Source organism: Manis javanica, chromosome 16, assembly GCF_040802235.1.
Source record: "Manis javanica isolate MJ-LG chromosome 16, MJ_LKY, whole genome shotgun sequence".
Classification (NCBI taxonomy): domain Eukaryota; kingdom Metazoa; phylum Chordata; class Mammalia; order Pholidota; family Manidae; genus Manis; species Manis javanica.
The window spans coordinates 23,738,825-23,753,649 of NC_133171.1; the positions used below are offsets into that span (position 1 = coordinate 23,738,825).

At 43.6% G+C, this 14,825-nt stretch overlaps 2 protein-coding genes across 14 annotated transcripts in view; both read left to right on the forward strand.

Annotated features, from left to right (window-relative positions):
- Positions 1–8,004, forward strand: part of FILIP1 (filamin A interacting protein 1) — a 206,951-nt gene extending 198,947 nt beyond the window's left edge. For 11 of the 13 annotated variants that reach the window (XM_037012539.2, XM_037012540.2, XM_073224347.1 and 8 more), the window contains one exon: positions 1,123–8,004. In XM_037012539.2, coding sequence (XP_036868434.2) covers positions 1,123–1,163 — 41 coding nt within the window. In that variant the 3' untranslated portion in view covers positions 1,164–8,004. The remainder of the gene's footprint in view (positions 1–1,122) is intronic. The other 2 variants (XR_012126110.1, XR_012126109.1) reach the window with 2 other exon arrangements.
- A 5,398-nt stretch (positions 8,005–13,402) lies between these two features.
- The window catches only part of TMEM30A (transmembrane protein 30A), a 30,704-nt gene continuing 29,281 nt past the window's right edge, over positions 13,403–14,825 (forward strand). Inside the window, exon 1 of the mRNA XM_073224353.1 lies at positions 13,403–13,764. Within this exon, the coding sequence (XP_073080454.1) occupies positions 13,528–13,764 (237 nt within the window). The 5' untranslated portion in view covers positions 13,403–13,527. The remainder of the gene's footprint in view (positions 13,765–14,825) is intronic.

A 14,825-nucleotide genomic window follows, 5' to 3' on the forward strand; every position in this document is an offset into this window, starting at 1 on the left:
TTTGAATTTACTTTTGTGTATGGGGTTAGACAGTGATCCAGTTTCATTCTCTTACATGTAGCTGTCCAGGTTTGCCAGCACCATCTGTTGAAGAGACTGTCATTTCCCCATTGTATGTCCATGGCCCCTTTATCAAATATTAGTTGACCATATATGTTTAGGTTAATGTTTGGAGTCTCTGTTCTGTTCCACTGGTCTGTGGCTCTGTTCTTGTGCCAGTACCAAATTGTTCTGATTACTGTGGCTTTGTAGTACAGCTTGAAGTTGGGGAGTGAGATCCCCCCCCCACTTCATTCTTCCTTCTCAGGATTGCTTTGGCTCTTCGGGCCCTCCACTCTTATAATCTCAGCAATGGCAGGACTCCCCTTCTGCACAGCAGTCTAGTTCTGTACGTGGCCCAGTGATGGGCACCTGGTGAGCCTTGGCAAATAGTACTTGAGTGCTAGAATGGAAGAAATGATTCATGTGCATGCAGGCATAAAGGTTGAGCGGAATCTATTGGGTAAATATAAGTATCACACATCTCTAATGGGGCTGGTACTATTCTAATCAGTGTCTCCACCTATTTTTTGTTTACTCTTATAAGAATGAATTTAGATTTAAAAGCATACACAGAATTATGCAAAAAGCAGCAGGGAGTGGCAAACATGAGTCATAGGTGTTTTGTGACATCTTAGGTATAAATAATGACTGTTTCCTTATTAAAACTCAAATTCACACACATAAAAAAATTAAAAGGATGTGAAAGCTGTTCAGAACAGAAAGAGCCTGGCTGGGAGAATAAAGTTACTTCTGGGAAATAGTCTGGTTCCCCACCATGGGGACACTCCAATTACTGTCTTTGTGTTCAGTTCTTCCCTTGGGCACAATAGATTGCTAGAATATTAGGCATGGTTGATAAATGGCTTTAAGAATGTTTGCAGTAAAATGTATATCCATAAGGAAGTCACCCAATGATAGTAGAGAGCTGCAGGAGAAGCCATTGGGCTCATGTACCTGTTTTCGTTTGTTTTGTTTAACATGTATGGTCTTTCATGAAATGATATGGTATGGATCCTCACAGAGACAACTCATCTGAGTTTCAGTTTAATTAAAAATGCCGTGTCTTTCTTCTCTTTATAGAGAGCGTCATCATTCACCAGTTGCGTATGAACTCCCGATGAACTGGTAAACCGAGCCCGAACGGGGTGTGTGTACTTCTTCTGAATCTCTGTTGAATGGACAGCATTTCTACAGCCTCATGATCACTGAGGTCCTTCATGCTACTGATCACTACTGGAAATAATTTTCTACATTCAGTGATTTTTTTTTTCGAGGATATAATTTAAAAGCTGAAAATGACATTGTTGATAATATGAAAATAGCCAGAGTGATTCAATCTTTGTGTCAAAAGAAATTTACTTTAGCAAAGCTTTCAGGTCCATGGGCACATGCTATGTAATTTATTTTTCTAATACACTTTGTAATGTGATTTTTTTCCCTGAAGTGTTTCCTTTTTCATAGTCGATGGCACATATATCTGAAGAATACACTGTAGGTTCTTCAAAGTATTGGCTTTGGTGCATTCAGAATGGTAAACGGTAACTATTTCCTTTGGTACGTTTGTTAGTTCTGAAGGATTTCCCAGGATAAATTCAAGAGGTGAAACCGAAGCATGAGGTTCTGGGAGAGGTTGTTCACGGCTGTTCCGTGCAGTCATGGTTCGCATCACGGTTCAGCACTAACAAACTCTGATTTAAGAGTTCACTTTCAAATACTTAAAGTCAGTGTCTAACGTTGCCCTCTCTGATGTTCTCTGCCAAAAAACCCCGGAGGAACTGGTTTTCACATGGAATGAATTAGCAAAAGGAGATGTATGGGGTTCAACCAGCAAGGGTTATAGGAACAGCTTTGACTGAGAGTTCAAGTACATTTATGTTTTCATTATTTGCTTATATGTCCCTGACTGATATTTTTTACAATCTACCCAAACCAAACCCTGAAAATAAAAACTGACCTAGATAATATCAGCATCTTTTTAAAAAATGGTAAGAGAAATCCCTAGATAACTTTTTTTCCCCTCAGTAGATAGGATTTAGACAGATTTTCCTAACCCCTGATAGGTTGGAGAATATATTCTTTGAAGATAAAAAGCACACATGCACTCCTCAAATCTGCATGTCAGAGCTGCTGTCGAGTTCAGGCCTCTGTGTGAATGTGCATCTGAAGCCTTCTTGAAGTCCCAGTAGAGGTTTTTAAAGACTTTGTTAATGTAGACATTTTCAATGAGGTCTTTAAAAGGATGCTTTAAAGAAAAATGAGGAATTGACACATCGGTTTCCAAATGCAGAAATCCTGGATCCTGTCACGTCACCAAGATTCAGGAAAGAAGGCTTCAAAGCATCCAAAGGGCAGCTAACACCCCACAGGCAATGCTGTTGGCCCTTTCTCCAGTTTGCAGGTTGTAACCAGGCCTAGAAGCCCATGCGGGGAGTCTGCACTGAGTCTTTAGAATAGAAAAAATAATGTTGGATTTCCTCCACTGTGTCCCTTTGGAATGTTTTAAGGTATACTTTGTGGAATTCTCAAGTCCTCTTCAATAGGAATTATAAATTAAAGAACTGTATTTTAAATAAAATTAGTTTTGATTTTTGTAAGTAAGGAAGTGCTACAGTAGGCTTGTCCTAGCTTGAATGATGATAAGCACATCCCATAACCTGCAGAGCTTTTGATTATTGGTAGAGAAAACTATGGAGTGTATGTGTGAAGATTTAAAAAATTGTTACAGGTTTTGTGTTCTGAAGATGTTTCTGAACTGTAATGGCATTTTCAAATGTAAAAGGGTTTTATTTAGTGTCGTTATCTTTTCTGACTCACAGTTAAGTTCCCTGTTGGCCGATGTGTATACTTCTGATGGCAAAAACATTCTGACGTATCACAGGTTGGCTTTGTAGCGAATAACTTCCTCAACTTGTGGGGATCCTATTATACTAATAGTGAAAAGGCTGGAAGGTAAGCCTTTAAATACTACTTGACTTATTTAAACTATCACAAGTAATTTACGTATATTTGGAGCTGAAGTTTTTATGTCTCCTGAATTTATAATGAAATTTGGTTCTCGGTGGTGCAGTCATTTTGATGCATGCTCAGTTTCTTCCTCCCCAAACTATGACTAAGCCTTCTGTTTAAACCCAGATGGAATCCGAGTGACAGATGAGAAAAATTAATTAAAAAATTAATTGTTCTGAAATTAAAAAATGTTAAAAACAAACAGAAAATGGAAATCACAGAATAGCCATATCATTATCTAATGAATAAACAAGATCATAAGTGGTTATAGCCCAATATCTACGTCCAATTGAAAAAATTGCTCCCACACACAATCCAGGCACCATCCTAGACTCACGAAATTTCTTTATCTTTTATTCAGAGTAAATCTCCAATCATCAGAATGAATAAGAATCATTTTTTTGAATGGAATAATTATGTTTTCTGAAATATAGTCAGCATCTTCAGTTTAAGGCATGGTAGTTGAACTAATCTATTATTCTACCCTTTTCTTTTTGATAAAAAAAAGTGTTTTTTTGAAGGTCCCTTCTGCAGGTACCCTTTCTTCAAATAGTTCATAAAATACCGGGATTTCATGAAGACAGCAGAGTAAATATTCCAGTGTCAGATGCCTGGAATGTTCACAAAAATGTGAAAAACGAGTTGTGTTTTAGGAGAACCGTTAAGGAAAATATTCACGGTGTGGAACATGTAGCTTAAACGTTAAGAAAGAGCCCCAACATTGCCGGAATGTCTCAGAGCACGAGTGAGGGCGCGTCAGACAGTGCGCTATGCTTAAGCCCGTTCTCCTTGCCTGTGGTTGGGCTTTCCGGGCAATGAACAAAACACGTAGCAAAAGTTGGGTGTGTTCATGAATTTGACGAGGAACACTTCTAAAAATAACAAAAACGCAAAATGGAAGTCTGGGAAGAGCACGGCGGACCCCTGAAGCCTGTGTCCCCCTCAGGGCCCCAGCCCAGGCTGTGCCTCTGCTGAACAAGCTGGGGAGCAGACAGGAGACACGACAAAAACTGGTGTGATAAAGTCGTAAGGACTGGGAGAGTTTCACAGGACTTTGTTTACTTACCACTGACATTTTATTTTCTTAAATTTTCAGCATTTACTCTGTAACTACATGATGATAACTGTTTGTTACTTGGGGGAAAACTTTAGATTCACAAGTTTGAACAGAAATGTTTACAGGTGCCAAAACATGATGCTTTTATTTTTTGGTTTTGTATTTTTGTTTATGTTATTGGGGTAATTTTATCTTACCATTCACAGATTTTGTGTGTTCTTTTTTTTTTCTAACAGTGCAGACTTGTATTTACTTGGATTTTGTTTTTAAAATATCAGATGTTAGCTTCTCCAGCGTTAAGAGGTTTACAGGGTGGTCAGATATTCTTAGAAGTCTTGCAGGTATAATGGATTTTCACAAGCAAAAATTGCATTGATGCATCGTGGAGTTCGAGTCTATTTTTGCAGCATTCTCACTTTTGTCTCCTTTAAGTTTCCAGAGTACACAAGAAGTTATCAGTTTTTGCTACAGCCGAGTGAATTTATGCATATGTACTTGTCTTTTCTATGAATGTAATATCCTACTTTCAGTTCCTCACAGGTTATTGAAATCGTTTAACCAATTAAGGCATTCTCTCTGTGTTATTTCCAAAGTCAACTTTGTCTATCAAAATCTCACCAGAGAGAAAAATGACAATTGTGATATAAAAGCAATGTGCAATATTCTTCTTTGAGTTGGAATATTCATAAAATTAAAGTAATCTAAAGTGAATATTCAACCTTCACCTCCTTTTTATTTAAAATAATTTTCACTTCTGCGTTTCATACTTTGTTAAACATAAGGTGTTTTACACTGAAGCAGCAGAAGCCGGGGGGCCACCAAGAGAGACGGTTCTCCGCTGAGTTACAGCATAGTTTGGTTCTCTAGCAGGAAGGAAGCTGCAGGACAGCAAGGACGGAACTGGTCACAGGGCTTCCTGCCCCCCCTTATCCTCACCACGGCCTCGTCGGTCGGCGTCGGTGTTCTGCTGTCGGCCCACGCCCTCTGCTCCCAGCCGGAAGGGAGGGGAGCTTACTCGGGAGCGCAGAAGCCCAGCCTCCAGCCCAGCCCTTGCAGAGGGAGCTGAGTAGCGGGGTCAGCAAAGTGGGACGGGTGATGGTGGCGTGGTACTTTGACCCCTTTTATTTGTCAGTCTTGTGCCAGAACTGGTGGGCCATGGCCATAGCCAATCCGAACTTATCGTTGCCTTATTGGAGACGAAGGAATGGGCTTCGCCTGTGTCTTGTTTAAAACTGAGCGTATCAGAGGGCAGACAAGGATGTCTGCATGAAGATGCTTTCCACAGGGAAGCTGTAGATGTCAGGGGTCTTGCCACAGGCAGCGCAGTGGCCTCCCCTCTTGGAGGGGTGCAGCCCTTTGGTACACATGAAGCAAATATGGCTTAAGAGCGCTGGCCAGAAGTCATTGTTTATTTCATGACTTCCCAGGAGAAGGGGTCTCAGGCTTTGTGCCGTATTTGCTCAAATGGAATTGCTCCCTTGAGCTCTGGGCTAGAGTCACCTTTACCGAGCACTAGAATGTTCCTTCGTGCAGAGAACCTGAAGCGACGTCCCCGGGCCCACGCGTGTCAGCAGGAGGGCACAGTGCCCTGTGATCGTTTCTGCCTCTTGCTCTGAATGTCATTAGCGTCTACTTTTGAGGTCTGTATTTAATGACATTCCACGGAGCCTATGAAGTGCACCTAACACCGGGCCCCAATGGGGGCGACGCTCCCTGTCTGCACGGTTCCAGGAGCAGCAACCCCATCTACAGAGAATGGTTGGAGCCCAGCTCCCTCGAGTTCCCAGGCTTTCTTTTTAAAAAATAATCAGTCCGACTTTAGTTTCCCCTGCCATTATTTCCAGTATTCCTTTCAGAGATAGCATCTCCGAGAAGATACTTTCTTCTTTCTCTTCAGCAGTCCATTTACCCCATTCTGGTGTGTATTGAGCCTTGGTGCACAAAGCTGTTCCCTCGGTTTGTATGCTTCTTAAAGGCAGGACCTGGGTCTCTCTCAGAAACAGAGGATGCTCCTCTCCAGGGTGACGAGATCTCGTTTCCAGGGTGACGACCTGCTGCGATCTTGGTTGAGAAAAAGGACCATCAGCCAGGAGAGCCAGTATTGCAAATCATAGTAAGAGTAGTATAAGGTCCACCTTTCTCTGTGTTCCTTTATTTTGATCCTATTTCCTCCTATTTCTCTGGTGGAGAACCAGAATATCACTCAGACCTTTGGACCCATTTCCTCACAGTTTAGTCTGTGACGTCATGAAGAGGATGGGCTATAGGACTTCCTGGGCCTCCAGTGACCCCTGCACACACACCTTGTATGGCAAGGACCTCTTCACATTTCAACTGCTTGTTGGTAAGTCGTCTTTCCCATGAAAATGTGAGTTCACTGAGAGAAGGTAAGGTTAGTTCATCAAGATTTACTGAGTGCCCCTCCTGTCCGAGCACTTTGCCAGATGTTGGAGAAACAGAAATGAATAAAAAGAGTCTCTGACCTTAAGAAGCTTGTTTCTAATAGGAAAGACAGACAGAAACAGGTATTTTTCAATACTCTGGTCAGTACAAGGACAGAGGTATATATAAGCTGCCTTGAGCTCAGAGTGCAGCTTTTAGCGCAGTCTGAGGGACAAAGAAAGATTCCTCAAATTGGCTGCTGACCTGAATCTTGAAGGACGAGGAGGAATTAGCAAAGGCAGCAGGGCCTGAAGTGGGGAGCGGGCAGCGGTGGGTTGCTGACTGACTGGATTTAGCAACACACTGAATGCAGATTATTCCCAGAAGATTCAGTGATGATAAAAATGATGTGGAGCATCTGCAGAACTCCTGTGCCACCCTCAGTGTGATGGTCAGAGGGAAGCCCCAGGGGGCCTTGGTCTTCGCTGTCATAAATATTTAGTTCCATTGAGTACGAAAAAGTGTTTCATTTCTCAGGCTCAATAAATGTTGACTTTCACATCATTTAAGTCCATTTTGTGAAAGTTGTCCTTCAAGATAAGTTAGAGTTATCTTAAAGAAATAAACAGTAATTTATTATTATGTATAATAAACGAGTGCCTTCCTAGGTAGCAGTGACCCCAGTGTTTCAAAGAACAAATACAGTGGACCCTCAAACAGCATAGGTTTCAACTTATACATGGATTTGTTTTTTCAACAAATATATTGGAAAAAGTTTTGGAGGTTGGCAACAGATTGAAGAGACATTTTCTACTTTCTTGCTTACTTTATTGTAAAAATTCAGTATATTGTACATGTAACATACAAAGTATCTGTCAATAGACTGTTTAAGTTATTGGTAAGGCTTCCAGTTAACAACAGGCAATTAGTTGTTAAGTTTCTGAGGAGTCAAAGCGTGGATTTGGGTGGCCCCTCTAAGCCCCGTGTTGTTCAAGGGTCAACGGAAATGAAAAATACCTGCCACAATGCCTCCATCCTGCGTTTCCAATAACTTAGAGTTTAGAAGAACAGAGAAGTATAGATGGGTCTAAAAATAGTTTAAACATATGATTTTTAAGGGATTAAGCATTTTTAAAGATCTACTTTCCTGCATCTCTGAATTCTCAGAGTAAAGAAAGTCTCTTCCTTCTTCTACTTCTCCCCTTTCAAAAATAATTTCGCCATATGCACATAACAGACTTCAACCGGCAGTCAACCAAGATGGCGACATCACATTTGAAGGAAGACTCTGTCTATAATTGGGATCTATAAATGGGATGTAATCAACTGAGATATTCTACACAGTGAAAGTCCAAAGTCTGAGGTCTCATTAGAATTACATTCTGTCATTTCAAGTGTGGAATTACGAGAAATGAAACCTTACTTCCTTCCCAAAACAATGTTCTTCGGTTGTATACTATGAATTTTGATGTCATTGCTCTTAAAACTAGCCATTAAAATAGCTTTTTTGACCTGTATTTCTCATTACCTAATGTAACAATTCAGAAACTTGCAAACTCTTTAATCATAATACCAATGGGCTCAGGCTCATTAGACAATCAGCATAAGACCAAAAGTATTTTTTTGTAATGCCCGCCTGAAAAAGTGTAATAAATGCACCACATAAAAATCAGGAAAAGGTCAACTTTTAAAGAAGTAATTTTTCAAAATCAGTTTGAATCAATTTCTGATGTAATAAATATAAGAATTTACACACATTCTTTTCCTAAAAATCCTCTCAGATAATTAAAAATTATTATTTAGCCCTACCGAACTTGTCTCATTACCTACCAAAGTTGCCATGATTAGCTGAATAGAAAAAAAAGTTTTCCTCAAAAAATAAACATGCAAAGATATCACCCAGCCACCAAAAAAAATTCAGGCCACTTCTAGTCCCTAAGAATTTTTTCTGAACTTCCAGTAGGTAGAAACTATGACAGGTTTCTCAGCTCTCTTCAGCCTTCCCACCCACCATTAACTCACGTGGGAAAGGAATAGCTTGAGAATGTTTGGGAGCTATGCAGGTAAGGCGGCACTCAGATGCCCACAGGAGATCTTAATGGCACTTTGGCCAAATAGGAAAAAACCAGTTTCAGTGTCCTCTCTGAATTCTTTGATATGCTGTGCTTGAACACAGAAACTGAACTAAAAAATGAAAACTTATTATAAAAAACTCCCCCTCCGAAAGCTATGTATATACACCTTTTCAGATTCTTGGGCTTGCACCTGCTTTATCATTTGGGAGGATTTGCTTTTATACTTGGGCTCGTGCATTCATTGCACACTTACTGTGTTGACCTGTACCATCAGTCAGTGTCATTTAGCCACATAAATTCTCCTTTTACCAGGAATTAGCAAATGAACATTCATTTGAGCAATACAAATGCTGTCTAACTGTACCATCGATATGCGTGCGAGCGCGTGCAGTGAAGCTTCATTCCCTGCGGCCGCGGCCTGAGGGTGGACTGTGACAGCGACCACTCTCTTCTGTTGTCCCAGAAATGCTGAGTGACATTTTCTTCTTAAAAGCTCTACTTCATCAGATAAAATGAAAAACTACCTGATGAGGACTCTCATAAAACAATGTTTGGCCAAGGAAATCCCAAAATTCTGAGTCCCCTGAGAAAATGATGCAGAGGTGACAAAAATGTTAGCTGGGTAAAGCAGCGTATTCTGATGGCAGAGTGCCGGAGAGGGGAAGGAGCTGGAAGGGGGTGAGCAAGGCATCTGGGAAAGTCAATCCATCCATTTGACCCTCATCTGAAAATGTGAGTCTTAGACAAGAATCTAAGGAAGCTTTCAGTTCTACGTATCTATGTTTGCGTCAAAACGGAATATCTAATAAGAAAAAGAGACAAGGCATTAAACAATTTTTCTTATGAACAAACCAAACTGAAGAAAAAGGAAGCAGATAAATATATCATTATCAACCAGATCACCAGAACAACAGAAAAGCTGATGCAAAATTATTGGCTATTTACGTGACGGCTGAAATAGCAAATGTTGTAAAAAACTATCACATTTAGTGGGTGTGATGATATAGGCAGAAAGGGGAGAAAAACTTGCCTGCAGACTTCCGCCTTACACCTGATATTGTTATATACATTTTTACTGACCAACGGAACTTAGCAAAACAGGACTCCATGACTCCTCCATTAACTGTGACAGATCAGAGTTTTCCATTTTTGCCTGAGATTGAAAGTAAATTTGCATAGATCAAAACAAAACATAGGCCAACCTATGTTACCAGTGCTAAGAATTCGAGAGAGAATGGATGTCATATAAGAGCAGAACTAAGGAACTCAGTTATGTGCTAGTAAATATTCCATGTGCTCACATCTTAAGGCTCTCCAAGTCGTTTTGAAAATACATTCAATTGCAAATTATGAGGCCCAAACATTTCTCATTTCCCTTTCCTTGGTTTGCTCTCTGGAAGGTTTAACTGTTAGGCAGAAAGACAAATGTGAGTGGGATAAAAAGAGGGTGGGGCTCACCAGGAACTCAGGGAGTGAATCAGATAGAGCCAGAGAACCAGAAAGTTCTCAGAGTTAACACCCTTTGCAATTTGAGTTCATTTCACATTGGGCTGACCTTGAGACTTGCTCCAGCTAATGCAGGTGAGATAGGGCTGAGATATGGGGCAAGCATCATGATTAACTTTTCCTGCCTATGATGAAAAATGCCAAGATATAAATAGTATTCTGAGTACAGGAGAGACTCCATCTGAAGGCTTAGATTCATTTTAAAAACCAGGGAATTGGGAGGTAAGATTCCTAACAAAATCTTTGGTAATCAGCCAATAACCGACCCTATCTTACTTAAGGCAGGACAAGCAGTCTTAACTGACATGTTCCCAGTGTTTGAGGGAAACCACTATCTTGGAGAAGACCAAGAAGTTTATCCTACAGAATTATGGAGAGGACTGACCGTGGATAGCGACATAATGTCTCTCCCCAGAGAGAGACATCAGGAAACCACAAGTCAAGCCTATGCCCAACAACCCCCACCCCTGCCCTTGGCCCCGTTCTTGAAAACCTTAAGAGACAGAATCATAAGCCCGTAAGCGCACCTCCTGAGGTTGCCCACACTCCCCTGTCTTGCAGTGTGTTATTTTCAGAAGGCTTCTTACTGCTCAACTTACTATGCCTTGTCTCTGCTCTTCCAGTGGAGTCGTTCCCACTTTGCTATTTTATTCTATTTTCCAGACTTTAAGCACAAGTCTTCACTCTCTTTTTCCTACTTCAGATAAGTGGGAAGGGGCTACTGAGAGCTCTGATTTGAGCTTGCAAGTTCCCATCAGTGAGCTCCCCCTTTCTCTTCTTCATTCAAGTAAATAAACCTGCCTTTGTCTTCTTTGACTCTGGCCCATTGCTCCCTTAGAGTATATTCAAATAAAAGATTTTGCTCCGCTTCATTACTCTGTCTCTGCCCTTCAGTTCTTTGTTGTGGTGGGGGGAAAGGACTGAGGGGGAACAAACTTAACCCCCATCGTAACTGCAGGAATTAATTCAAGCAAGAGTGTCGGGGAATGACAGACAGAATGATACAGGAAGTTCATTGAACTGCTACTCAGCACGGGGTGTGCCCCTGCTAACTCCTTAAGCCAGCATCACCTGGTGCCCAGGGTCCTCTTGGGTCTGCACGGGGTGGGAACCGAGTCCCTACAACAGCGGCTCCCATTTGGGGGAGCTGCGGAGCACTGGATGGAGCGAGATTATGTTCTGCGAACTTCCTACGGGCAAAGAAAGGGGGCTTTCAGGTAGGCTACTAAAGGGCACGACTGTAAGCTGCAGCTCCATCAGGGTCACCCAGGAGATGGTAATTTGCAAGCCCAGATCTGAGTTCTTAGCAGCCCCTCCCTACTTATCTAAAATAGGGCAGAGAAAGTCAAAATTTGAGCTTAAATCCAGAGGATTAGAATGAAAAAGCAAAGTAACAAAGACACTTACCACTGGAAAAGCACAGAGACAAAACACTGTAAATTGAGCAGTGAGAGGTTTATTTACGGCACAAAGGGGCACACTTGGAGAAAGGGGAGTGTGGGCTGCCTCAGAGAAGAGGCGCACCTAAGGGTTTAGGGTCTCGGGTTTTATAGGCAGTTAAGGATTTTCAGAAATTTCTATAGGTTATTCTGATAAATTACCACGAGAAATTTACTGCTTTGATTCCTTCCCAGGATAGCAGCTTCCCTCTGGGAACATATCAATGAAGACTGCTTGCCCTGCCCCCAAGGTGGGCTGAATTATTAGGTTTGCTAAAGAGTATGTTAAGAATCTTACTTAACTTTCTGGGTTTTAAAATGCAATCTTAGCTTTAAGATGGAACCTTTCCTGTTTTTATTATGCCATTTATAGCTCGGCTTGTTTGCTAAATTAATCACGTTGCTTGTCTCCTGTTCAGGTTGCAGATTACTTGATTAGGGGTTGGAGGAGTAAAAAGCAGCGTATAGCTTAAGTTAAAGAATAAGCTGTGCCCTTTTAGCAGGCTCAAGTAAGATCTTACAATGGTATGATCTGATTGACACAATGAAGATATGCAGATACTTTGTCTGGGAGTATTTGGACATTCCAAGTTACTCCTGGCCTTTGGAGCTTCGACTGATTAACTCATTTAACTCTGTGAATCTTTTTTGGCTCTCTAGTTTTAACTGGGTAACTCTCTTGAGTCCCTTCTAGTGGGCTTTACTGGTCTTATTCTTTTTGCACCTCACTCGTATCTGTTCTGCCTAACGTAACTACAGACAAAGACTTAAAGAACATAAAGTTTGGGTATTTGTTTTCAGATGTGACCTAATCTCTGGTCTGGATTTCAAAGATGCTAATGTAATGTGGATTGTATATAAAAGACTTTTTAACCAATATAACTTGCTTACTGCACACATTTTGGAAAATAACAGAAAAGTGCAAAGAGGTAGGAAAAAAGTCCTCCGCCCAGTCAACAGAGACTACTTTTTAGCTGGGCTTTATCCTACCTACCAATTGTACCTTGGTGTCATGATTGACACTTTGTATATCGGGACTATTTCCTCAGACCATCGAACACTTGGCAGTTTCAAAATGCCTACAGAGTATCTCATTTTACAATACCAACATTTGCTGAGGTTTTAGATGATCAACAGTATAATCAAGAGCTTCACTTGTTACTGAAGACTTAAATCAATGTATAGAAGAGAAGGGCGGCCACAGAAAAGGGAAATACGCAAAGGCCATTAATTGAAGACAAACAGGTAAGAATAGCCCATCGGAGGCAAGACGACTGAGCTAACCCAGTCACACCATATGTTCTTGACTTCACCCACGGTGCATTCACTCCATGTTCGTATTTGCACCTTGAGTGGAGGTTCACTTTAGGGAAGGCACGGCTTCACCGCCCAAGCAGATCTGCCCACCCCACGAGGCTCAAGCTCCCCTGGCATGTTCTTTTAAACGCTCCGAATCCCTTCAGACGGCATGGTGTCAAAACAGAAGCCCTCCAGGCGTCGAAGCCACCAGACCCTCCCCGGGTCATCTGCAGAGCCAAGGCGGAGAGGCTCCGCTTGGACCGACGACCGCTGCCGCCCTGACGCGGAGCTGCGGCTGCGCGAACAGAACCTTCGCCAACCGCCGCGGCGGCGCTTCTACAGCGCAAACGCGCTGGCCGCTTCGCACAGGCCGCGCATGCGCTAACGTAGCTCCGCGCGCGAGGCCTTGGGCCCTCACGTTGTCGTTACAGGGTCCAAGGTCCGGGTGCGCCCGCCTTTTCCCTCCCCCTTCCGCCCGCCTCTCTTTTCCCCTCCCCCGGCCCCTCAGCCCCTTCCCTCCTTCCACCGTTCCTCCCCCCGGCGTCCGCTTCCGGTCGGCCAGCTTCCGCGGGAGGCTGTCCCGCCCCTTCCGCCCTCACCGCGGGGGCGGTGGCGGCGGCGGCGGCGGCGGCAGCGGCGCCTGCGCGTCTTCCGTCACGGTCCGCGGGCGGGTCCCCCGGGCGGTCCACCTGCGCGTCGCCGAGCCGCGCCGCGGGGGGCGATGGCGATGAACTACAACGCGAAGGATGAGGTGGACGGCGGACCCCCGGGTGCCCCTGGGGGCGCCGCGAAGAGCCGCAGGCCGGACAACACGGCCTTCAAACAGCAGCGGTTGCCGGCCTGGCAGCCCATCCTCACGGCCGGCACGGTGCTCCCCACCTTCTTCATCATCGGCCTCATCTTCATCCCCATCGGCATCGGCATCTTCGTCACCTCCAACAACATCCGCGAGATCGAGGTGAGCGCGGCGGGCGGGTTTCCGGACTCGGACCGGGGTCCGCGCGGCCGGAGGCGGCAGGAGGGTTCGTGCCGGCCGCGGGTCGGGTGAAGACCCGCACTGGGTCCGCGCGGGTCCCGGGCCGCAGGCGAGGGGAGCGGGCAGCGGCGTGGTCCGGAGCCAGCCCGGCAGGCTCGGCGCGGGCGGAGTGGCGCTGCCCGCGGGGCACGGTCCCCGGGCGCCGAGAGCCGCGGCCGTCGTCGGGGAGCGACCCGGGCCGCGCGGCGGTACCGGGTCTCAGGGAGGAAGGCGCCGGGCACCCCCAGGGCTGACGCTGGCACGGGAGGCCGAGGCGTGCACGGCGCTGTGCTTTTGAGCCGAGAGCTTGCCTGTAGTTGGAAGGCGTGACATTGGCAGAAGGTGCCCTGAAACCTGGACTCCGGTGTTTCTTTTAGGCTGCGTCTATCAGCAGCCGTGCCCTGTATTCGCCCTAGTCCCCCCCCCCCCCCCCCAGAATTTAGGCTTCGAAGAGTCAGTAATCGCACTAAGAGAATAGGTTGCAACTGTTTACTTGGACATTTTACTGATACAAGACAGAGAAACTTGGGGAAGTTTGTGGACTTACGTAGTAGCGGAAATAGCAGCGGTGAAGGTAGGTTGATCCTAAAATGTAAATACTTTGCCTAGATATCCTTATTAAACATCTGCTCATCCACTATTCTTGTATATCTGAGGGCAGTTTTTATCAGTTCGAAAGGGCAGGAGCTGGTATCAAGTTCTTTTGATTTCCTGTAACACGTTATGTCATTTTTTCCCTTTAATTCCATTACTTTTATATTTGTTTATGTGATTTAATGGGGCTTTTGGAGTAATTTTCTTTCACCTGCTGTAATAGGCATAAAGATATCTGTTTTACAGTTTAACTTACATACCTCTAAAAGCAAAGTCAACGTATGTTTTAATTTGACAGCACTCACTCTTCTGCGTTAATACGTATAGTATATATATATATATATATATATAGTCTATATATATACTCTATATATACTCTAATAAGAGTATATATCAAAGTTTTTAAATCT